Here is a 26501-nt window from a genome sequence, read left to right on the forward strand (position 1 = left end):
TTTTTGTTTACTTTGGTGATATACCCAGAGTAAATGAAACTCCACCCCCTTACAAAGCCCAAGCTATTTAGAAAGCTATTAACTGATGTGGTTAGTATATGTTAATACAATATTTCATGGAGTTCAACAGATCTTGAAAGAAAGCTTTTGCATTTAAGGAAATTATCTATTACTTAGGACGCTTTTGGTTGCAAGTGACAGAAAACCCCATTAGACTGGTTTCTGTATTGAAGGGACTGTATCGATTTATGTACCTGAAAAACCTAGAGCTGTGCTGGCCTCAGGCAGAGATCACTCCAACGGCTCAACGATGTTACCATGAAGCCAGTTCGCCTCTGCTGCTCTGCTCTATGGTACCAACTTCATCCTGCTTTTATCGTCTCAAAATAGCTGCCGACAGTTTCTGGGGCCAAGTGCTTCATTATTCACATCCTACAGGGAATGATTATTTCTGACCCAGAAGTCTCAACAGAAACTTTCACTTGGTAGTTAATTGTACTGCTTAAAACACAAGGCAAGAGTAAAATCAATCACTATGGGAAGGGAGGGAGGGTTAGGGATGGGATGTGAGAATTGGCTTAGGGAACACTGCTTCACTCCTATAGAGCTGGGGGCGGAATCAGCACCTCAGCATCCCACGAACCTCCAAATGAAAATCAGGGCAATTAGCAAGGAAGAAGAAGACATTAACGATGGAGAGATAATAACCCACGGGCAACTGTGATATAACACAGTGTTAATGCCAGTCCTCTTTTCCTAGGAGCTGAAACTTCTTTCTGAAAAACAAAGAGACCAAACTTATCAAAGAGCAGTAACTCAGTCTGATGAGGGGAGAAAGCCCATAAAAAAAAAAAAAAAAAAAAAAGTGGTGGGGAGATACCCAGCCCAAAGTGCCCTTTTTTTCTCTCCACCAGCTACAAATCCTGTGCAGGTGTCCTGTGCACGACTGAGAGGCTAGTGATCTATTCGGTAAATAAAGGAAAAGAGGGTCCTTTCTGCCATTTTTGGAGCAGAAATGAACATGTCTTATTTTAGAAGCACTTTGGCCTAAGTATCAAAAATCACTCTGGTTTGCAAGGCAGATGTAGAGAACAAACGTATGGACACCAAAGGGGGAAAGCGGGGGTGGGCGGGTGATGATGGTCGGACGAACTGGGAGACTGGGATTGACATACACACACGAATATGTATAAAACAGATAACTAATAAGAACCTGCTGTATAAAAAATAAATTTTAAAAAAGTCACTCTGGAATTTGCTGCTTCTGTTCTTGACAGACTTAAATCTTAGCCTCATAATGAAGTGTCAGAATGAAATGGCTGGGAAAGTAATGACTGCGATTTCACCAATGGTTTCTGTGCTCCTTTGAGTGAGTCACTGCCCCTCAGTAAAGCAGAAAGGAGAGAGAAGCATGGCTAGAAGTTAATAAAGGACCTGGCAGCCTCGCTCAGCCTTGGAGTTAACTACATCCGCTCTTCGCACTCTCGACCCTTTTCACATCCCCTCCAGGACGTGTGCATGGCCATAGTGAAAATGTTAGGGCAATATTATATTAGTAAATCCAGTTCATTCCGTTCCATTTACCAACGGGAGTTGAGGGTATGCATTTGTTTATGTAACAAATTCCTCAGAATGAATTGAATTCGTAACTTCTCATGAAATCCAGAGGGAATGGTGTTACTCACTCCTCTAGAGCATTCAGCTACCTCTAAGTATAATGCTTCTTAAATACAAGATTGCGCAAAGATGTTTTACTGAATAAGGCACACTTATTAAAATTACATCATCGTTAATATAATAAACATATAGAAACTACCGTACTCAGAGCTTCACAAACCCCAAATATAGAGTTGCCTTGCTACCACTAACACATAGGTACATTACATTCCTGTGAGCACTTAATTTTATTTCTACCCTCAACGTTTGATACCACTGCCTTTCAGGAAGGTATGCTTTCTTTTGTGCTGTTTACTAATTATTCTCATCTAGTCCATAAAGCCTTTTCCAGTACCCTTCCCTCTGAGTTCCTATGGCAATTATGATATAGACGCGTCCTCTGGCATTTCTCAAGCGCCATCTCCTGCTGTTAAGTAGAGCTTGTTTTGCACGCTGCTATGTCTCATCTCTCCAACTGCATTACAAGCAACTCGGGAATGTTATGTGTCTTTGAATCTCCCTAGTGTTTAATAAGGTGTCTTGAGTTAGATTATAAGCTCCTTGAGGGAAGGGACTTCATCCATTATTTTGTTTTCCAAGGTAGCTCCTAGAACTCTACCCTGACATATAGCATACAATTGATAAATATTTACTGGAAATCATATTCACACTAGGTGCTCAAGAGATATTTGGTGGGTTGAATAATAGTACTACTAACCTACTATCAGCTGGACCTATGTTTGAATTAATTTTCCAATAGCGATGTGATTTTCATGAGTAATTCCAGATTAGTTCATGACTTTATGACTTGTACTGCCCTAGGATACATGAAGAACCCAAACACACAAAAAAGTAGAAATCACAGTTTTTATCCCCGAGGAATCCATGCCTCATTTCCATGTCTCAAGTACTGCAGCCTTCCTCTTATTACACCCTTTTCTCATCCAAGCATATGCCTTTGTAAGGGGGTTATCTTGCCAAAGATGAGGGCTATTGTTTTACATTGGAATTTAACCCATATCAGTTAGCGCAATGATACAGCCAACTGGGATCCTCTTGCAGGGATGGGAACCAAGGAAAATCAGGGCTATTGGCTTTGGTGTGCATTCCAGGGGGTGGGGATGGCAAGCACATCCCTTTCTGCTAAGATCATCAACTCTCAGAGACGCCCACTGGAAATCCCCTGTCCTATTCCTCCATCTAAATTCACAGTTAAGAGGAGAATGTCCACTCTTCACTTCCCACACTACCGTGGCTGGTAAAGTCTAGTAGTTCATGTGCTTTCTCCTGTTTGTTTTTCTGCAAAATCACTGGACTTCTCCAGCAGTAGATTTCCTGGGAAGGGGTCCCTTCCACGACAGGGAAGCGCCTAGCAAGGGGTTCACCCTCCACATATATTTTCTGAACTCCCATCATTCTGAGGAGGAACTCTAGTTCTTCCATTCTGCTTTCTGGTTGGCAGCTGATGGCAGCACTGGGTTCTTATTTAGTGTTCACTTGGGAGAGGGGCTCTCGGACTGCCTCAGTGGCCTGAACACCAAGGGGCGACAGCTGCAAGGCCACAAGACTGTTTTCTTGACAAACTTTGATTGTCATCTACTTCCCAGGCAACTTTCTCTGACTCACTGAGTATTTGGTACATGAGAAAATAAATTGGCTTGAGGTACACAAACTAAGAATAGGTGCAATTTTCTAGGGATTATACTAAGGGTTTGTGGGATTAACTTTCTAGTGCAAAGATCTATCTTGGCATATGTTGTCCAAATGAAGTCATTCACCCTCTTGAACAATTTTCCGTTTTGTCTGCTTTTTTAAAAACATGTTTCATGAGTTGGCTGTTTAAAATAAGTAACAGGAAAATTATGGACTATTAAAAAATAGAAGCCTAATGGAAAACTAGATTAAGTAGGTTTTTAAAAATTAAGTCATATTTATTCAATATTCATATTTAATCTGTAGATTTGGGTTATATGATATATATTTTGCTGCACTTCACACTCAAAAGTTTTCAAAGGAAAACTTAATATCTTGTCCCCAAAATTGCTCCTGTTCCTAATTTCTCTATTTCTACCATCTCTTCCAGCCACCTAGATTCAAAGCTACAGCATTCCTCAAATCCTACCTCTCGCCTGGTCACTGTCTCTAATCATCTTCCAAATCTGGTAGCTTGCACCACTCCATATCTCTCACATGGAATGTCAGCATGCCCCACTCTAGTCTGCTCTACCCAAAACGTTTTAATACTTCATTAGTGCCTGTGAGCTGTGTACCTAGGTATTAAAGGGCCTTCCCGGTTGGGCCAATGTCCCTTTTGAGTCTGTCTTCTTGCTACTACTTGTAATCTGGTCTCAATAACAGTAAAACCAGAACACCTAACCTACATATCCCTGTACTAAATGACCCCTCGATCACTGTTCCCTCAGTCTGGAAGTTCATCCAACCCTTCAAAGGCCTCTCTCCCAAGAAAATCATCTAAGATCACCCTGACCAGATACACCCTCTCTCTTGAATCCCTACAGCGTGATGCTTGGCCATCTCTCACCCTGCGTCCCTTGAAGTTATTTATGAACTCGATATGGTATCCTCCTCGCCTTCTCCCAGGGCTGAGGGCTGAGAACATGTCTTACTCTTGCCCAAAGCTTCTGCAGTACCCAGGACACTGCCTTACATATAGTATAAGCTCGGTACATTGAAAAATGTATAGTTTCTGTATAAATAATATACTATTGATTGAGGTGAAATATCATGGTCCCCTCTTTTGTACCCATTACTGTCAAACTCAAGCAAATGTCTGTTAGCCTCAAAAGATATCACAGTAATGTCATAACAGCCCCTCTTAGAAACCATAGTCATCAGTTAATCCTTGACCATTGGCCCATACTACATGCTTCATCGCAAAGCATTTCAGTTCTTGGTCTAAAATACTTCTAGCTCAATTTCAAAGATGCTTATAGTAAACTCTTTAGTTACAACTGGGAATATATATAAAGGGACCTGAAAAAAAGTAATACCTAACATTTTTAGAAGACCTACTCTTACAACATTGATATTGGTGACAAATATAATAAATGTATTATTGGTTTAAGAACTGCTTTTCTGGGCTTCCCTGGTGGCACAGAGGTTAGGAATCCGCCTGCCAATGAGGGACACGTGTTCGATCCCTGCCCGGGAAGATCCCACATGCTGCGGAGCAACTAAGCCCATGTGCCACAACTACTGAGCCTGCGCTCTGGAGCCCGGGAGCCACAACTACTGAAGCCCCTGCGCCTAGAGCCCGTGTTCTGCAACAAGAGAGGCCACCGCAATGAGAGACCCATGCACCGCAAGGAGGAGTGGCCTCCGCTCGCTGCAGCTAGAGAAAGCCCGCGGGCAGCAACGAAGACCCAATGCAGCCAAAAATAAAAACAAATAAATAAATAAATTTTTAAAAAAAGAACTGCTTTTCTAAAGTAAAAATGATATAAGAAAGGGTGAGCATGATGGGTTTTTGTAGTTATTGTTTGTTTTTGTTGGTTATACTATTCCCTTAAAGTATCTGACACTCAATTATAATGTTAACTTTGGAGTTTTTTGGTGGGTATGTCAGCATGCTTTCAGATCTAACCAATGAAACCTCCAACTCAAGCTGCCTTAAAAATAAGTGAACATTTATTACATATATATGTAATATATATTATTAATAAAAAGCATTTATTATCTGGCATAACCGGAAGTAGAGTAGCTCCTCAAAACTGATGATTCAGTGGCACGTGACATCTCATGGACCAAGCTCTTCACATATCTCTACTCTGTGTCCACAGACTCCAAACCACCCTAAAGCTTATTCCTCTTGAACCTGCTCTTGGCAACAACTGGAGTTACCTACCTGCTTGCTTGTTCACTCCCAATGGGAGAGGACAGTATATACTTTCCCTAACCGTGAAAGAAGAAAGTCTCTCCTTTCAGTCTGATTGGCCAGTTTAAGTCAAGGACCTACTCCAGGACGAATAGTTGTCTCCAGGGAAACACCAGGCACAAATCTGCTTACCCCTCAGCTTCTAGAATAACTTCTAAGAAGGAAGATAGAATTTCCATGGTTGGCTAAGGGTAATTAAAACCATTTGGGGGGAGGTGTCAATTATGAAAAGCAAGTTGATATTATGAAACATAAAACAAAGGAGGAGTTGAAAGGATGCTATTGAGTAGGTCACAATTGCAAATATGGATTGGTAATTATGTTCAAACAACAAAGACAATTGCCTTAAGAAACTACAATATTTCGAATATAGAATTTTTAAAGGATTTGTATGTTCAGTGAGTGAGATTTTGTTACAAATAGGTACCAACATTTCTCCAACAGAACCATCACCAACAAGGAAATGGGATTTATTTCATGTAGGCTGTAAGTTTTATGAGGTCAGGGACCATGTCCATCTTCCTCAGTGCTCTATCCCTAATGCCTAGCAGAGGGCCTGGCACAGGTGAGATGTTCAGAAAGGTTTCTTTTTGAAGAAATAAACAGTAAATAATTTGCACTAGAACAGGGCACCACATTGAAGAGGAGGCCTGGGTGCCACATTAATTTAACTCAAAAAGATATCAAAGGCAACTTTTTATAGAACCAAACGAATTCAATAAAGAAAAACCACCCAGTAAGCTGCTGTCATGCTCGAAGTGAAAGATGTTCTGTAATCCCAGCAAATGTCTCTGCTAATGTTGTTGTTCAAGAAATATTATTCTTCTATCTATATCTTTAAAAAAGGTACAACTCAAACCACTTCAAATTATCCTTATAGGAAAGCTGAGCATTTGAAACACAAACCCAGCTTTCATCTGGCAGCTGCAACTATAATATTCTCACAAGGTCTCCTATCAGAAGCCACTGCAGACATTCCCACAAAGACATCGCACAATGTGAGGGCCAATCAAACAGAATGTGGTCTCCTAGATTTCCCTGTAGTTTTGATAATAGAGAAAAGAGGGATTAAACCAAAGCTTTCCCCCTCCAAGCCCTCGTCTTTCTGCAGACTTTCTGGATAAATGTGCCCCAGCTGTCGCACTGACCTTCCAGGACACTGGTACTTCCCACTCCCAAATGCCATGAAGCAGTCCAAGAAAGCATGCTTCTCTAAATTTGCCTTTTTCCAACGTTCCTGTGGGAAGAAAGCATTTTTTTTCTAAATTAGTCTTATATAAATAAGCTTAACTTTATTTCTCTAGGCTAAAAATGATCTTGTACAGCTAATCCTTGCATATAAAGTTGCAGGGTTGTTGGTAATTTTTTCCAACCTGTTATTAATATCAGCCACAATTATGTTTTTGGAATGGGAACTAATAAATAAAAAGGTTTAAAAAGAACTTTGTTAAGTGGTAAATGTAAATGATAATGTAAATCAACCACAGAACTGACCTCAGAAGAGGAAGAATATTTATAATAAGGCCTCAGGCTCCATCATAAAATTGCCCTTGGTAATAAACTTAGTAATGAGGCACTGACAGCCCTCCCTGTTGGAGAAAGCTTGGTCTGCAGAATTCATTCATCTGGATGCCATTTCTGACAGTTTTACCTAAAGGCAGAGAATGGACTAAATGACCTCTTACGAGTTTGTTTAGCCCTGTAACTCTCCCCAGTTCTAAGAAATAGCAGAACACAGTTTTAATTTGCTTCATTTTTAGTTTTGTACTCCTTAGAAACCAGTAACAGAAGCAATTGTCTAAAGAACATGAAATATGGCTTTTATCAGGACCAAGCATATTTTAATATGGCTTCTATCGGAACCAAGCATATTTTAATATGGCTTCTATCGGAACCAAGCATATTTTAATATGGCTTCTATCGGAACCAAGCATATTATAATATGGCTTCTATCAGAACCAAGCATATTTACTTTTAACATGTCCTGCTGGTTTCAGGCAAAAATGTATTTTAAAGTTGGTGAAGCTTATTCCAAAAACTTTTCTATCTGATTTGTAAATGTTATGACATCTATATTACAAATCTAGTCTGTGATTTGTAGCCTTAGTTACCGGAGAAATATGGCTGCTTAATGATATAGGCCTAGTTAATTTATGAATTCATACTCCTGGCGGAAATCCAAGGACAATGTATACTGAAAGAGACAACTTACAGGTTTGAACAGGTCAGGTTCAGGAAAATACTTTGGATTTCTATGTAGCCAAAATGGAGACAACATCAACAAGTCACCAGAAGGAACGGTATAATTCTATAACAGAAAAATGGTTCCAAGTCATGTTTGGAGATCTGCTTTAATGAGAGCTTGGGTCATTAAAAATAATCCTACAACCATATTACCATATTAGAGAGAAGACATATACATCGTATAATCAATGGTGAGAAAATCCCTTTCCTAGATGGATCATTTCTATTCTCCAACGTAGGCAATTACTGATTTCTAATTCTGAAGATCAGTTATACATACATATATCTTTGGTTACATGGAGGAAGATAGAGATACATGTGAAAATTTTAGACACTGGTCTAAGTCCACTGTAATGCAGCTTTTGATGTTTGATATTGGAGTTTGCAGCAAGTGGTCTTGATGATGGAAACCACAGTGGATTCCCAGGTTCTAGAACAGAAAAAACTAACTCTGAGACTGGACACTGGCCATACTGGCCCTGAGAACGGGGGCAGCGGATGTTCTGTCTTTGGGGATGTGGATGGCAGTGGCAGGGCAGGGGCAGTGGATTCTGTTTGTTTCACTCTAGCAGCAGCTGTTAGGGCAGAAAGAAGTTGAAGACAACTGCTTAGGAAGACATAGGACAAAGCAAGTGTTGTGGGCTTATTGGGTTGGTTTCACATTTGAGGTCTCAGTGGTTGTGAAACTGATGATAAACAGTATGTTTCCTCAAGCAGCAGAGTCTGCGTGATCCTTCTCCATTCACATTATAATAGCTTTTCATGATATATAAACTATACCAAGGACTAAAAACTATTTCACAAAATCATCTTTACATCGCCTTGCTCAGGAACCAGAGGACAAAGAGATCGCTCTTTGCCTTTGTGAGATCGCTAGAGAGCTACCATCTCTACTGAGGTGAAGACGTTTTATTAGTAACTCCCTTTGCCAAGCATCAGAAGCCACATCTGTTTAATCCTGCGTAATTTTGAAGCGTCCTCAAGATATCTGCAAAACACTTACTTTAAGTTGACGTATCTACAACAGTAGCATGTTCCAATTGAAAACATGTCTTTTTATGTGAGCAGGGAATGGAGTATGGGGAGGGGCCATCGTTTTTTAACCCAAGAGAACCCCTGTTGACTCCGATGGTTGCTGAGTATTGCTTGAGTTTGGTAATTTCAGTGCCAGGATTGCTGGAGAGAGTCAGGTCAAGATAGGAAGAGATGGAGACTTTTGCTCATGCCCTCTTAGCATTTTTAAAGTGGAAAAGACCTGTGAGATCCCAGTCTTGTGTGTTTGTTCTACCTCTGCTGGAACTGAGGCTAGAGGGGTCATGATTGGCTCTGAAATCAGCTGGGGAGGGCCGTGATATGTCTGGGGGCAGCCCTGGGCCGGGCATCCAGTCAGGGCAGCTGCTGCCCTGCCCCTCCCCCCACCCTCCCCACAGCCCTCTTCAGTGGCTGCTGACCTAGGATCGTGATGTGGAGATGCTGACTGCTGCAGCCTACAAAGCAGGGTGGCAGAGGAAGACTTCAAAGGCGGCCTCGGGAAGAGCATTCACAGTAGCACCAGGGAGGAGACCAGACAGAAGTTCCTGGTGCAGCAGCAAATGCCAGGCGGGTGAGTGGCAGAAAAGGGTGTGAGAGCTGGTTGTATCAAAGGAATCCTCTGAGCAAACGGACATCGTTATGTCTGGGCCAGACGGTCCTGTCATTGTTAACATGGCACATGAAGAGAAAGATCAAGAGGGAGGCAAAACAGTCAGAGGACCAGGGCATAGATCACTAGGAAGTGGAAGTCACAGCTTCCCTGTGTTGGCAATAATGACACCTGTCAGGTAGACAGAAGTGAACTTGGCCAGCCCACCCCACAGGGATGCTGTGAGGCCAGATGAACTTCATTTGCTAGACCGGAGACTGGCTTTTCTTGAAGAGGGAAGAGAAGAAGGATTCTCTGTTGTAACTCAAGAAGGATGCTAAGACCAAAGTGGGTGCAAGGAATGCAGACTCTTACTTCAAGAAAAGAGGAGTCCTGTAAAGGCAAAGCATCCATCAGAGGAGCCCCAAAGCACATTCTTTCTCTCTAGCTCTTGGCCAGGAGCTTGGTTGGTGTTAGTTGCTTAAAAAAAAAAAAAAAAAAAAGTACTTTAAAAATTAAAAGTATATTCTTTTGTGTAATAAAAACTGCTTTCTAGACATTTTGGAAAATTCAGAAAAATAGAAAAAACTGGAAAAGAAAACAAGAGAGCTGGCAACAAGACAGTTATCAGTTGGCTAGACTTCCCTCCAGTACTTTTACCTAATAACAGTAGTTTAGCTTTGTGGTTTTTTTATTGTTGTTTTAAAATATAGTTTGTTGTTCATATATACTGATATTGTTTACATATAAATACCTAGTATATACATACTGTTTTTATCCTACTGAATAGTTTTTGACTCTTACATTGTTCACTTGATATTACAGCATAAGTATTATTTTTATATTGTATACTCATTTAAAATAACTTTCTCTCCAGTGGCTTCTTAATCAATCATTCTCTACTATTTTTGCTATAATAAATAATGCCATCCCAAACATCTTCTTCCACAAAGCCTTGTTCATATAAAATCTTTTAACATATATGTTCAGAAGACATAGGAATATACATGTCCTACATCTTCTGAACATCTAAGGCTATTAATACATGTTGCTCAACTGTTTCCTCAAATTTTGTAGCAAGATATGTTTCTAACTAAATATATGAGAGAATCAATTTCATTGCCCTCTCATCTGCTAATCTGACATTTTATTTTATTTTATTTATTTATTATTTTTAATCTGACATTTTAAATAAGCTTTTTTTGATTGCTGCTTAAAAGTTTGTGTCTTTGCTGAGTATTTTCCATGTTGTTATTTTCTTCTATAAAACTTTTGTGCTCATGTCCTATCCTCATTTATCTATATATATATTAGTCCTTTACTTATGGATCTGTGAATTCATTAAATATTAAAATTATTAACCCTTGAATTGTACTTATACTGACATTTATTCTTAATTTTGGCTGACATTTAATTTAGGTTATACTTTAAAAAATAGGACATGTTAAATTTTGATATGGTACAGTCTGTTCATCTGCTTTGTGGTTTCATTGATTAATCCTAGACGTAAGAAGCCCTCTTCTCTCCACAACAGTGGCTTTCAAAGGTGGCTTATGGTCTTCTGGGAGTCCCAAGACATTTTCAGAGAATCTGCCAGATCAAAAACCATTCCTGGGTAAAAGACTCATTCAAAGTATAGGATAGACCAATGGATTTTAATGTAACTGAGTACAAAAAATTCATTAAGATATTTTCAGATTGCAACAAACTTTTAAGAAAGTACCTCTGTTGCGTTTTAGTGTAGTATCAAAGAATAGCCACAGAAATATCTGAAAAGGCTAATAAAACACTCCTTCCTTTTTTGGTTACATGTCTATGAGAGGCTGAATCTTCTTCATTTCCATTAATAGGAAACAATATATCACAACAACTGAATGCAGACACATATATGGGAATTCAGATTTCTCTATTAGCAAAAGGCATCAGAGAGATTTGCAAACACTTAAAATGATGCTGTTCTTCTATATTTTTTGTGTTTTGAAAAATATAGTTATGTTTCATAAAACCACACTATCTGGGGACTTCCCTGGTGGTCCAGTGGTTAAGACTTTGCCTTCCAATGCAGGGCATGTGGGTTCAATCCCTGGTCGGTGAGCTAAGATCCCACCTGCCTCGCCCCAAAAAACCAAAACATAAAACAGAAGCAATATTGTAACAAATTCAATAAAGACTTTAAAAATGGTCCACATCAAAAAAAAATCTTAAAAAAAACCCCACACAATTATTTTAATATGTATTAGGTTTCTTATTATTTTTTAAATGAATTATTAAATAAATATTTTAACAATTTCTCAGCTTTAGTTTCTAATACAGTAAATACTGATAGTAAATACTGATAATACTGATAATAAAGAGAAGGAAGGAATACAGTAAACCAAAGAAACCAGAGTTTGTCCATTCTCACCTATCCCAAAAAAATATAGAAAGGAATGATTATAGGAGCAAAACTAAATATTCTGTTCAGACTGTAATAAATATCCTGTTCAGATTCCATTAGGAAAGAGCAGTGGAGAATACTTCTAGCATTCATAGCAAGGAATCTTGACCTGTTGTCCAACTGGTCAAAACATAGATGATCCCATCTGAAATGATTTTTATGATCCAAATCCCTGGGAACATATTAATATGTTCAGCAAAGACATTTCACCTGTTTTAGAAAATACTTGAAGTTTAAAAGAACCAAGTCATATGAATTTATACTAAGGAAATAATCAGTGCACAAATATTTAGCTACAGGAATGTTAATCTTTGCACTATTTATAATAGTGAAAGAATGGAAGCCACGTACATATTCAAGAACATTGAACAGATTTTAAAATTTATTTGATGTCCATATATTAGATTACGCTGTAATTCAAAATGATGTAGATGTCTTTTATTGATACAGAAAACTATTTGGGATCTATTATTAAATAAAATAAAAGCAGGTTGTGAGAAAACTAGCTTTGTGTGACCCCAATTTATTTTTTAATGCACATATTACAGAAAAAAATTCTGAAATTATTATAATACCAAATGTTCATAGTGGTTATCTCTAACTTGCAAGATTCTAAGCAATTTTTAATTTCTTCCTTTAGCTTCTTTTTATGGTTTTTTTCCCCCTAATTACCATGCTTTGCTTGTGTAATAAGAAAAAAAAAACCTGTTCCATTTATTAATTTTAAAGTCTCAACTCTGTAGGGTGAACATAACAGTGATTAGTTTGGGCCTCCTAAGAGGAAAGGCAGTGTTTATTTTGTGTACAGAGGAAATAGCAGGTACAGGAAACACTGCACCTTTTACAAATATTAAAAAGAGATGTGAAAAATAATGAAAGGAAATGCTGGAACATTCTGGGATGATAGCAGCCTGAGTACGTGATTGTGGGGTTGCTCTACCACTGAGAGAGGCATAACTGCAGCTGCGAGGGCTTGGAAGGCACCTTGGATGCTTCTGAGCCTCATGTCCTCTAGGAAGAACATGTGGGTGTGAGGAGGTAGAAGTAAGAGACTATGAATTTTTTAAATAATTTATTAAATTGTTTTGGATATCTATTATTTTTAATTAAGATTTTTTTATTGGGAATCCATAGGTGTTGGACCTATAAAATAGCCCAGTTTTGTAAAAGGATTTTAGGCAGTGAATCATAAATGTGTTCATACCCTTGGACCAGTAATCTACTACGAAAACATAATTCAATGATAATCCTTAAAAAAGAAAATGTACTAGGCAAAAAGATACAAATAATTACCATATTAAAAACAAAACTACCTAAACTCTCAAGAGTCAGGAAATAATTAAATATTTAAGCTATCAACTCAATGTACTATTAATGTGGCCTTGAAATAAATGTGAAAACTCCGTAGATGCATGAAATGTGAAGAATAATGTATAAAAAATTTTTTCAATGACAGATTTACACTGTAATGAAACTTAGGTTTCTATATTGATGTCACAACATTGCAGATACAAGGTCAACACACAAAAATCAACTATATTCCTACAGACAAGTAATGTATAATGGAGAATCAAAGTTTTTAAAAATGCCATTTACAGGGCTTTCCTGGTGGGGCAGTGGTTGGGAATCCGCCTGCCAATGCAGGGCACACGGGTTCAAACCCTGGTCCGGGAGGATCCCACATGCTGCAGAGCAACCAAGCCTGTGTGCCACAACTACTGGGCCTGTGCTCTAGAGTCCGCGAGCCACAACTACTGAGCCCGTGTGCCGCAACTACTGAAGCCCGTGCGCCTAGAGCCCGTGCTCTGCAACAAGAGAAGCCACCGCAATGAGAAGCCTGCTCACCGCAACGGAGAGTAGCCCCCGCTCGCCACAGCTAGAGAAAGCCCACGCACAGCAACAAAGATCCAAACGCAGCCAAATAGAAAATAAATAAATAAATAAATAAATAAATAGAAAAGAAAAGCCCACTTTATTAAAATAAATAAATAAAAGAATAAAAATAAAAAATACCATTTCCAAAAGCTCCAGAATAACGGAAATACTTAGGTATTAATCTAACAAAACTTGTATAGTATCTATATGCTTAAAATAACAATCAGAATGCCCACTTATTTGTCAAATAACTATTCTGCATTTCAGCTAATTTCCTACTACCCAGAATATAAATAAGGCTTACTAAAAGTTCAATAACAATTATAGTAATATTCAAAGTAATAAACACATTGCTCTACTTAATTGAACCAAGTTGACTATTTCCTCTCAATACAGAATATATATATTCTTTTACTACATATATAAATTTATATATATTTAAATTTATAAATATTTAAATATATATATTCTCTTACAGTCATAGTTTTAAAGTAATTGATAATTTGATTATTTAAAAGCAAAAACTGTTAAAATCCCGCTGAAACTGAATGCTACAATCTACATAAGATCAGTTAAATAAACTATGGTTCTTTTGGATTTAGCAAGTTGCAACTTGTATCAAATTTGGATTTTTTTGTCTCTTTTGAATTCTATTACTACAAAATTGTCTTGATTTTAATCCAAGCACTCTTAAGCCATGGGGGAAAAAAGCGAACAAGAGCGGAGGGCTGACTAATTATAATCTATCTGGATAATTTAGGTCCCGAATCATTCCTTTAGAAAATAATTTTTTTTGTTCCACCTGAATGATTCACCAAATATTGAACTGAACGGTTGCCACATGCACATACCTTTCATGGTGCACTTGAGAATATTCTCCTACTTTGCCCACAGAGCGGACCTCACTCAGTCACTAATTCCTAATATCAGTTTCTATTACCCATGGCATTCCTGCTATCTGTTCCGGTATCTGTGATCTGTGGTCTGAACTGTCTTCCAGTTACCCTAAAGGACTTCCCTCACACACTCAATTCCCCAACCTATTCCAACTCAGGAATACTCATTGGTTGATTCAGCAGAGGAAACGCTATCCGACCCTCCTGCCCGACTGAAATAGGATTATACTAATTCTGATATAGAATCACATAGCCAAAATGATTATGAAAGGCTTATGTTTTAGCTAAAATAGCTGCCAATAGATAGATATCTATATTAACAAACTGGTGCTGCCCAAATCTTATTACTAACCTATTCTAGGGTCACAGAGTACTTCATGGAACTTAAGAAATTATCTAATCATAAATGGGCAAAATAGCTACTTTTCTTCCCCAGAAGGTTCATTATTTTAAAACAAAACCAATGCTCACCAAAATTTTAACTGGCTTCAGCACTTTTCTAGTAATGACACCAGGGGCTCTTAAACGAATGGTTTCCAAAATACACCATTTGATTAGAGGGAGTTTCTTCAAGTCATCCTCAGACACTTTAATCTTATCTTTACCTGGAAAGAGAATTAAAAAAAAAAAAAAAAGATGGACTTAAAGAGGCCAGAAAATGATTTTATGTAAGCTATGTAAGTTAAATACTGTCTCTGAGATCAGGTGTTAATATTATTATTACTTTTGCATACCAAGTTTAGTAAGTTATTGACTCTTTTCATCATTTTCTTCTTACCAAGATAAAATGTATGGCATATAAAACTAAACCAATGTTGATTACTGTAATGTAATGGATTGGTATCCAACCTTGGTTCTCACAGTCCTGTGGCTATCAGATGACTAAGATAGTCCCTGTCAGAAAGATGTTCAATTTTTACTCATTTCATTGTTTCTTGTCCAAATTCTCATTCCACTTAAGGAAAGAGCAATAAAAGATTGGCGTCAAAAGTACGAAGTAAGAGATCTGAGAAGCCACCTGACTTACTACTTCTATCTCTTCCCTGCTGATTTATTTTTGTTTTTGCTTTTGCTTTTTAATCATACATTTCAGAAAGCCCAAAAAGAATATTAGGAAAGGGGTGATGGGACACATGTATTTCATCTGGAATGATGAGATCTCTAAACACAGGTACATCAAACATTCCTACTGTAAGCTGCATACCTTAGCTAATATTTAGATTGAAGTCACGTGGAAAAGGATTGCGGTTGATCTTTCTATGGACCAACATACGGTCAGGGCCTTCAGTCAAATGAGACAGTTTAATTAGTGATATTTCAAGTAAAATGTTTACATTTTGAAAATTAAACAACTCAGCTTTCAATTTTGACAGTATTTGCTTGATAAAAGTCAACAACATGGTCAGTTTAAGTCAACTTTCACATTTTCCCCCCAACTGTACTGGGCATGAGTGGATGAGAATGGAATGTGGGTCTCCAGCCACATTTCTCTTTGACTCTGGATGAGGCTTGTCCTAAAGCCAGCCCATCCTGCAGAAGAGGGTTGGGTGGGTGCTGCCTGGGAAACCTCTGTCAGCACAGGTGGAATTCCTGAGGCATCAGAAGCAAATGTTTCTCGTTAGTGGAGTCTGGGAACTAGGGTTTTTGAGCTCTGGGTCTATTAATTCCCATAGGGGCATCTATACACTCCATTAAACTTGACAGATTTTTGAGCACTGAGCAAGAGGCAGGAGTTGAGTCAGGCTCCACCAGGGTTACAACAATGAAGGCATTCTCGCAATACACTCAGTCTAGGATGTGAGAAATAAACACACAGTTAACAGGTACACCATGCAGGCAAGGAAACCATTCTATGAGATATAAAATATTTGAAGATACTTAAAAGCAGGGAAGGTATTGAAATGCAGGATAACAAATTTTAGAAGACAACTTAAAAATGTGTGAGGGGATCTGAGTTTCTTTTAGAGTGTACTTGAGTGAAAAAAAAAAAAGAAAAAGAAGACCATTGTCTACATGGCAGGTGACCGACAACCTATTAGAAAACTAAGGAAAACTCTCCAAGGGAGAAATGGCAGATGGGACTTTTAAGAACAGAAAATTCAACTTTATGTCATATACTCAATTTTAAGTTGTTTCTGGCTACTGTGTAATTTTCCCTTTCCTTGTCCTATATTTTTTAATATTTTAATAAAGTCAGCGAACACATACTTTAAGTTAACACTTGGGGAAATAAAGATCTGGGTATGTCCAGGAAGCAATGCAGTATGGAAAAGAGGCAGAACTGCAGAAGAGAAAATAGCGGAAGTGGAGAAATCAGGAAATGCGAGACTGGAAGTCAAGAGAAACTCCGAGAGGCACAGGCCTCCACTTCTGGCTGCCTCCATCACTTCTCCCTCCAAAGATCCCTAGAACTCTGGGAGGGAGTTCAGACCAATTTCACCTTTATCTTGGAAACCAAGGTGACCCCAGCAAATGAGGGCCCTTGCCGAATGGACATTACAAATAAATTAGCAGTAACCTACACTTCACATTCTAAATCTTACTTTAAAAAAGGTTTTTCTCTTTAAAAATCTATTTAGAGCATCTACATTAGACAAATTCACCAAACAATCCCTCTACTTATTTTTTGTATTTTACTTTACTGAAGCTATAGGATACAGAAAATAAATATTTCTCTAATTGATCATGGATAAATGACTACCATGGGTCAGATTTTGTGTTTGAAATCAGATCTGTGTGACTCCAAAGTGACCAACCTATTATGAGACAGGCATAATTCTGGCCTTGAAAAAGTTTGGACTCTGGTAATAGTGAAGTTTCTGACTTTCTTTTGGAATAAAAGTTTTTTATGAATTATTCTTAGGAGACTGATTGAATTATAAAGTTCAAAAAAATGTTTTGTATTATACAATAAACAAAAGCTTGTTCTGAGTTGAAAACAAAATCTATTATGACCTACAAATGTAGAAGAGATGTAGACTACACTTGGAAAATAAATGTTTTGAAAAAATATTTTTAGTTTCTCAAGTCCCAGTGTGATGTAGGAAAAATAAGGTAGTATTCTCAGACTAGACAAAGAAAAAGAAGATGTTGTTTTCAAACAACATCTTTAGGTTAAAGACCTTTCTTATTATAACTCTTAGAAATGGCTCTGTACCCATACTGTACATATTTCAATGCACATCTGTGGTTTGTTCTTCCAGTGTTTTGACTCTAAAATTAGAAGGCTCCACTTGGAAGAATGCCAAGGTAATCATCAAAAGGGCTAGGGCCTAATGGAGATGGGGACCAGTACAAAAGGCAGCCAGGGAAGAAACCATGGGTGATTTGGGGTAAAATTCAGAAGCCATCTGTTTAATTCTTGGCACAAATGCAATAAAAGTCAAATCAGGGGCTTCCCTGGTGGCACAGTGGTTGAGAGTCCGCCTGCCGATGCAGGGGACACGGGTTCATGCCCCACTCGGGGAAGATCCCACATGCCGCGGAGCGGCTGGGCCCGTAAGCAATGGCCGCTGAGGCTGTGCGTCCGGAGCCTGTGCTCCGCAACAGGAGAGGCCACAACAGTGAGAGGCCCGTGTACCAAAAAAAAAAAAAGTCAAACCAGATCATAGGATATTTGAAACCAAATAAAAGAAAGGATGAGTCTTGAGTTCAGAAATAGCAAAGAATGTTTCTAAAATATTCTGTATAGTTTGGGGTTTCTGCAGGTATGATGACAAGCATGTTAGAACACAGTAACTGTAATTTATATTTGTTAAGGATATATAATAGATTAAAATTCTACTACTTCAACCATTTATTCACTCAATATATATTTGCTTCATATCTGTTACATGTTAGCCCAAGCATAGGTGCTGTAAGAGATAGGAAGAGAATAATACTAATTTATTGACCATCTAATGTCACCAATATGTTGGACCACTTCATTTATTCCTCGTCACAATCTGCCGACTATCAAGTTATCATGTGTCCAAGGAGAAGCTTGAAAGTGTCAGAGCAGCCTTCAAACCTATGTCTGTCTACACTAAAAGCCCTTACCCTTGCTCCCTGGGTCCCAGCACCTCCCCTAAGAGGAGAAACGAATAAGAAAGACACAGTCACTGTTTTAAAGGAGCTTGGACATAAGGACACAAAATAATATCTGGATACAAATAACTATAATATAAGTTTCATAAGAGAGGATTTGAGTCTCAGTGGCATTCATTCCCTCTTGCCTAGGGCTGGAGTTTCAGCTAAGCCTGGAAGGATGAGTAGCACTCACCCAGGCAGAGAGAAAAGTAACTTAAATTCCAAAATTTATTATAAAAATATGATTTCTTGGACCTAAAAAAAAAAGGAACATGAATCAAACAGGATCACTAAAGCAGGTCCTTTGTTGAGAGATGACTCCTCTGTCTTCTTCATATTTCAAGCTCCCTCCCCTTCACACACACACACACACACACACACACACACACACACACACACATACATTTATTCAGTAAATAAATACATAAAATACAAAATTTCTGTTCCTATAGTCCTGAAGTAACATTATATCAAGATTTAACTAATCATTTTGGGAAAATAACCCATGTTTTGCAAAAAAAAAGGAGAATGACAGGCATTTGCCGAGTCATTCATACCTTTGGAGACATAATTCTGAGGAGATTGAATCAGAAGGTGGGGATGAATACTGAGGAGGCCCTGTGCTTCCCCACAAATGAAAGACAGGTGTATGTCTACCAAGGGACACACAGAGAAGTGAAGCAAAGAATATACTCCACTGAAATTTAAAGAGTGCATCCCTACACATTCTACCACCTCTTTCTTTACTTTTGAAAGCAGGGATTCTCAGTTCTGTTTGCTGTTCTATACTGTGACGTTGTCTTCCTTCACAGACGTTGTCTTTTATATTCACAGAACAGCTTATTTAAAACGTTTAAAATTAAGGTGTGTGCAAAAGGTCATAGTACACATGAAGGACAGTGAACTGGGATAAAAAATGCATGCGATAAAGGCTGAAAAATAAAGAATCTGACGTAATAACCTTAAACAATGATTCCTACCAAAATTTGGTCATGAAATTTGCTTTCCAAATTTTATAATAATTTTGCTAAAAGGCAATATCAGATTACAAAAGTTGGTGTTTATACTGTTATTTGGGGAAATGATGCAACAGCTTTGAAAAAGTCCAGCATTTCTATGATTTCTCTTAAAAAGCAATGAAGCAGAGACATCAATTGCTGACACAGAATAACAGTAGGAAGCTAGTTTTCTGGCGTATTTTCTCAAGCACAGACCTCAAGATAAGCTCCTGAAAAACAAAGTCAGTTTTTAAAGAACAGAGACGAAGCTAAAGAAAAATAGTAAATAAAGAATTTACAGTATTCCAGAGGAATATAAAAGAAGTATCTTACATCTTTTCCTTCATTTCAGGAATTAAAAAAATTTTGAATATGATAAGTGATGTTCAAATATTCAATTAAAAATTATATCTCTATTCCAGAGATATTTTCATATATTTACAAAACTGCTGTTTTCTTCTAAGAAGAAACCTACATTCACTGGAAAAGGTTAGCACATCTCAGAAAGAGTAAGAAAGGATAAAATGTCCTGAAGTAGATAATATCATTTACAATACATTTTATAAGTCCAATGATCCTATAACAGTTATTTATAGGCAATGGGAATGTACTGGTTACAAATTTCTGGAAATTTTTAGTGAGATGAAAATTAGTTTGGTGACTTGTCTCCCAAAAGGAGACAGCAATAAACCCCTTTCTGCAATATTCTTTTAAATGTGAAAAGAAATATTGTGAATCTTTTAAGATTCTCTCTCTGTCTTTAACTTTTGACATTTTAATTATAATGTGTCTTGGTGTGGGTGTCTTTGGTTCATCTTGTTTGGAACTCTTTCTGCTTCCTGGACTTGTCTGTCTGTTCCCTCCACCAGGTTAGGGAAGTTTGCAGCCATTATTTCTTCAAATAGGTTTTCTGTCCCTTTCTCTCTCTCTTCTCCTCTGTGACCCCTATAATGTAAATGTTAGTATGCTTGTAGTTGTCCCAGAGATCTCTTAAACTATCCTCATTTCTTTTTTCTTTTTTTTTTTTTTTAAAGATGTTGCTGTGTTGGGTCTTCGTTTCTGTGCGAGGGCTTTCTCTAGTTGTGGCAAGCGGGGACCACTCTTCATCGTGGTGCATGGGCCTCTCACTATCGCGGCCTCTCTTGTTGCGGAGCACAGGCTCCAGACGCGCAGGCTCAGTAGTTGTGGCTCACGGGCCTAGTTGCTCCACGGCATGTGGGATCCTCCCAGAGCAGGGCTCGAACCCGTGTCCCCTGCAATAGCAGGCAGATTCTCAACCACTGCGCCACCAGGGAAGCCTTCCTCATTGGTTTTTATTCTTTTTGCTGTTCTGATTGGGTGATTTCCACTACCCTGTCTTCCAGATTGCTGATCCATTCTTCTGCCTCCTCTAATCTGCTGCTGATTCCCTCTAGTGTATGTTTTATTTCAGTTATTGTATTCTTCAGTTCTGATTGGGTCTTTTTTCGTATCTTCTATTTGCCTTTTCAAGGTTTCACTGAGTTCATCCATTCTTCTCCCAACTTTGGTGAACATTTTTATGACTATGATTTTGAACTCTTTATCTGGTAAATTGCTATCTTTGTTTCATTTAGTTCTTTTTCTGAGGTTTTTATCTTTTTCTTTTGTTTGGAAGATATTCCTTTATCTTTTCATTTGCCTAACCCTCTGTGTCTATTTCTATGCATTAAGTAGATCAGCTATATCTCCTGTTCTTGAAACAGCAGGCTTATGTATAAGGTGTTCCGTGGGGCACAGGGGTGCAATCCCTCTTGGCCACTAGAGCCAGGTGCTCCTGGGATGTCCCACATGTGTGCTGTGCACATCCTCCTGTGTGGTTGGATTGCAACTGTGCCCTGCTGGCTGTGTGGCTCTGCTGTGACTGCTGTGGGTTCATGGCATGCAGGGTGCCCCCCCGCCCCCCAGAGTTGGAGCCACTTTGTACAGTTGCCGGGGGCCAGCTGAGGCCACTTGCCAGGTGGGGCAGGGGCCGCTTTGAAGGGGCTGGCTGGGGAGGGTGGGATGGGCAGGGTGGGTGCTCAGGAGAACGCTGGCGTGGGGCACATGGTGTTAGCTAGTTGATGGAGAGTGACAGAAATGTTGCCTGCCAGTACTGGGCCAGATGGTGGAAGGAGAGGTTAAAAAAAAAAAAAAAAAAAAAAAAAAAAATGGCATTGGCCAGTGCCTTCAACCCTGGAGAAAATTCCACCAGATCCCTACCCCTCCAGCACTCACCCCCAAATTGTTCAGGGAACCTCCTGCAGCATATGACCCAGGTACCCCTCACATTCTCCTGCCTCCGTGCTGGTACTCAGAGTAAGTGAGTTTGTGTGTGCACCCTTTAAGAGCAGAGTCTCGGTTTCCCATAGCCCTCCAGCTCTCCCAAATGTAGACCCCACTGGTCTTCCAAGCCAGATGTTATGGGAGCTCATGTTCCCTGTGCAGGTCCCCAAGCTGAGGATCCCCACATGGGCTTGGACCCCCTCACTGTGAAGCGGGCACCTCTGCAGTTGTGCTATCCCTCCCACATGTGGGTCACCACACTGGGGGTATGGGTTCTGTCTAGACTGCATCTTTGACCCTCCTACCCATCTTGACATGGCATTCTGTTTACATTCTTAGTTGTAGAAAATCTGTTCTGCTAGTCTTCAGGTCATTCTCAGAGATAGTCATTCTACTTGTAGCTGTGGTTTTGGTGTGTCCATGGGAGGAGGTGAGCTCAGGATCTTTCTACTCTGCCATATTAATCTGGAACCCCTAAATGTTTCTTTGATAGAGAAAAAAGGTGTACACTTTGGGTTTTATTCCTTATCAAATACTAACTTCCTTTATTACTATGCATGTCCATTACTGTACACGTCCACTACTGAACATGTTCTGTGAGACAAAATTCTGTAAGAAAGATATTAAGTTAAATTTATTTTTAAAAAATCAAGAGAAAGAAGATGAGAGTAGATGAAAGATTATGAAGTATATGCTAGGCTGTGGAGATACATGCTTTTTAGTTCACTGTCGTTCCCTATAAACTGACTATAAATATAGTCTCCCAAATGACTGCAGGCTTCTAGAATATTAACTCATTGCCAATGTTGACAGTTTAGAAACTTTTGCCTCAAGAATATGAAACAAAATAGAAAAGTGACTTTTTTCCTGTAATTTTTTTTTTTTAACCTTTGAAAGAAAAGATTCTGAATTTGCTTTTTTTGGGCAAAAGGGAAGCAAATAAGGGCCATGATGATCAATTACTTGTCCTGTGCCAGTCGTGTACTCTTTTGTTATAGCAACTTATATAATAAGTTTTACTATCTGGTAGGGCAAATATGGCCTTATCTATTTACACTTCGATTAATCTTGATTTCTAATCACACTTATTCTTCAAAAAAATATTTAAGTCATTTCGTTAATTTCCTCCCCACCAAAACCATTGGAATATTCCTTATAATTAATTAAATATATATTAATTTGAAAGTGGTTGGCATTTTCATGATATTAAGCCTTCCCGTATAGGAACATGATATGGCTTTTTCTTTATTTAGATTGTTTTTTAAAAATATGTGTATATATATATATTTTTTATTTTATTTTATTTTATTTTTTTTGCGGCCTCTCACTGCTGTGGCCTCTCCCGTTGCGGAGCACAGGCTCCGGACGCGCAGGCTCAGCAGCCATGGCTCATGGACCCAGCCGCTCCATGGCATGTGGGATCCTCCCGGACCAGGGCACGAACCCGTGTCCCCTGCATCGGCAGGTGGACTCTCAACCATTGCACCACCAGGGAAGCCCTAAAAATATGTTGTTTTTTTTAAAAATATGTATATTTTTAAATGCTATAGTTTCCTCCCTCTAGGTCCTGTCCTCAACCTGTCCTCAGTGTCTTTATGTAAGAGAAATACCAGTTAAATAAACAGGAAGGACAGATGGAAAGTGGAAAGGAAGACTTAAAAACAGCTTAAGGTATTTGTGGTGGATACAGACTGGGAAAAGCAGAGAATAAGTCTAGAGACTGTCCATGGACAGTGAATACGGGTATTAGGGCTTTAGGGACTGTAGCTGGAGCCTGGCAGGTCGCAGCTCCTTCAATTCTCCCTCTCTAGTCACCAGCTTCTTCCAAACACCTCCGTCATTTCTGAACTTCCAGCTCTGGTTCTTTGGACTTTTCCAGGGGTGGGTATGACTTTTTGGCATCTTAAGGATTTAGGATGAATTGTGATGATCAGACACATATTCCTATTGTTGGGAAAAGCGGGTCTCACGCTCAGTCTTTCAGCCCCAACGCAGCTGCGGAAGGGTGGGCCTTGGGCCTGGAGCACTTCCTCACCGAGAGACAAAGGGCCCACACAGCCTCTACACAGCCTGTGCCAGGTGCATCACCTCGTGTGGGAATATCTTTCCTTGTTTCAGGGGCAGAGAGTACTCTTCTGTCTCTGCTTAAAGTATGTGCAGAATACGGCACCTGTCCAGCCCCACTGTTACATCTGCCCTCTGAGGAAATGGGACAGAGTTCCTTCCACTGCGGTGTGAGAGGGGTGTGCAGTGGCCAATTTCCCTGCGTCGCCCACAGGGAGAGAGACATCCTGGTGATGGGGGACTGACACCCACTCCTGAAGCTGATCTTACTCTCTTTCTTCTCTATGTGAGTTTAGTATTGTTGCATCCAGTGCCTGACAGCATTGTGTCTTCCTTGGCAACTCTGACACCAAGATGCAGTGAGCAGAAGTGTTTAGAGTCCTCCCCTGGGATCGATAACCACTCTGCTTGACACCTATTGAAAATTATAAGCAATAACCTTTCGGAGGTACACTTTGATTAGCAGCTTCAGTCTGATGTTCATAACTACAGACCAAGAATGAAAGGGGCAGCTATAACAACGAATCGAGAAAGATACCGAGGACTACAATAGTGCTCAGAACAGGTTATTAAGATGGACGGAAGACAGAGTCAAGAATCAACAGACTGACCCTCCCCACCCTTCCTTCCATCTGTCAACGCACATATAAAAATATACCAAATCCCACTCAATCATTTAGAGAAAAGATTAATGCCACTATACCAACACAACCAAATAAGATTCTCCTCTAAAAAAATAGTACCCTATGTTATTGGCAGAAATATTTCTTTCATATATGAAAAAGAGATTATCAGTTCCTCTCCTACTAGAATATAAAATGAAGCCTGCTTCAAAATTATGATGGTTTTTTTCAAGGAATAAAGGACATAGTCCAATTTATAATAAATAAAAGGTAGAGATATTGATGCAAAAAGACAACAATGGGTAAACAGTAACAGGTAAAATCAATTTAGGTCTATAAATACCCTTTCTTTATAAACTCTGCATAATAATTCTAAATTTTTGGATTGCGTTCTCTGGAGAGATGTCGACCTGGCTTGAATACCTTTATCTCATTATTTTCTAAAGAGGGAAAAAGATTATCCAAATGTCTGAATAATTCTCCAACAGAACACTCAGAGAAAAGAACTGTGTCTGAATGAAAAATGTAGAGAATGAGCAAAGCAGGTTAACTGTGCTACACTGGGGTGAGATAGTGAAAGACTTAATAAAATGAGACCTGCCAGAGCAGGACCGATCTCTAAGCTTGTAAATAATCTACAGCTATCAGAGGTATCTCCTTCCACCTGCTGAAGCTAGGCAATAAATGAAGACAGAATGACTTCACACAAAATCTCCTGGGTTACGGTGTCATAAGACACATCTCAGGTATTATATAGGCAGAAAATAATGGAGGGAATGTAGCCTCCTGGGAAACCTCTCGGGGCCAGATATCAACCACCCAAGTTTCATCCTTGTCTTTGTGCCTGGATTAGCGGATTGGAAAGTAACCAGTTGTGAGCTCCAAGATGACACCATCTTGGTCATTAAGGCCAAGGGGAAAAGAAGACAAGAAAATTATATATTTGGAGTGGGTTTCCAATGAAATCTCCTTCATTTATAAACACTTTCTTAGGTAATCTACATAGATTCTGCAAGGTCAATGGATGAGAAGTAGTTTGTGAAAAGCTCTGGCATAATTTAATGTCTTCTGAGTTTATTCCAGGATTTTAAAAATCTGGGCTAGCAGAGGAAAATGAGGCTATGTAAGAAATTTCCTGTATCATATGCCGGAACCTCCAAAATCTCCAAATTAGGTTCATATTGTCCGGCTGGCAATGGGAATGGAGAGAATTTTTTAAAACAAAATAACTTTTCTCCATTCATAACTCCATTGTAGTGGCCTTGGCTCTGCTACTGATCTCTTTCTTCAATATTTTGGTCGATATGTGGCATAAGGACCAAGGCTCTACCACAGACACAACTTTGGCTAATCAGCCATCGAGCCCTGGCAGGCTGCAGAGGGGTAGCAAGAGTGAGCTTCTTCAGTTAGCTGGAGGGACTCAGGTCTTTCATATGCCATGATGGAATCCTCCAAGGATGTTGCTATGGGTTATCTAGATGGTACTGGGACACATCCAAGCGGATAAAAGTTGAATACGTTATAACATGGGTAAGAGATGACTACAGAGAAGATTTCAAGAATAAATGAAAATGTTTAAATGCAATGAAGTAAAATGGTTGAACTAATTAAAATAATGCAAACAACATGGAATTTGCCTAGAACATCATCACAGGATCTGAGCCTCATTTATCACTCTGCTAGTTTTTATGCTTGTTTATAATTATGAGCAGAGATGAAATCTTTTCTCACCAGTGCATGGTGAGTGTAGCCATTAAGTTAGTGTGACCAGGTAATAGCATCTGGTCACTTGACAGTGTTGGTCTGTCCCCAGGCAGGGTTGCTGCTAAATCAGAACACAG

General features: G+C 39.0%; 1 protein-coding gene across 4 annotated transcripts in view; it reads right to left on the reverse strand.

Annotated features, from left to right (window-relative positions):
• The window catches only part of LOC116762874 (24-hydroxycholesterol 7-alpha-hydroxylase), a 70602-nt gene that overhangs the window by 12509 nt on the left and 31592 nt on the right, over positions 1 to 26501 (reverse strand). For 3 of the 4 annotated variants that reach the window (XM_032650382.1, XM_032650384.1, XM_032650381.1), the window contains 3 exons: positions 15096 to 15229; positions 7764 to 7859; positions 6700 to 6788 (listed from right to left, as the gene is read on the reverse strand). In XM_032650382.1, coding sequence (XP_032506273.1) covers positions 6700 to 6788; positions 7764 to 7859; positions 15096 to 15229 — 319 coding nt within the window. The remainder of the gene's footprint in view (positions 1 to 6699; positions 6789 to 7763; positions 7860 to 15095; positions 15230 to 26501) is intronic. The other variant, XM_032650383.1, reaches the window with a different exon arrangement.

This window comes from Phocoena sinus, chromosome 11, assembly GCF_008692025.1.
Source record: "Phocoena sinus isolate mPhoSin1 chromosome 11, mPhoSin1.pri, whole genome shotgun sequence".
Lineage (NCBI taxonomy): Eukaryota > Metazoa > Chordata > Mammalia > Artiodactyla > Phocoenidae > Phocoena > Phocoena sinus.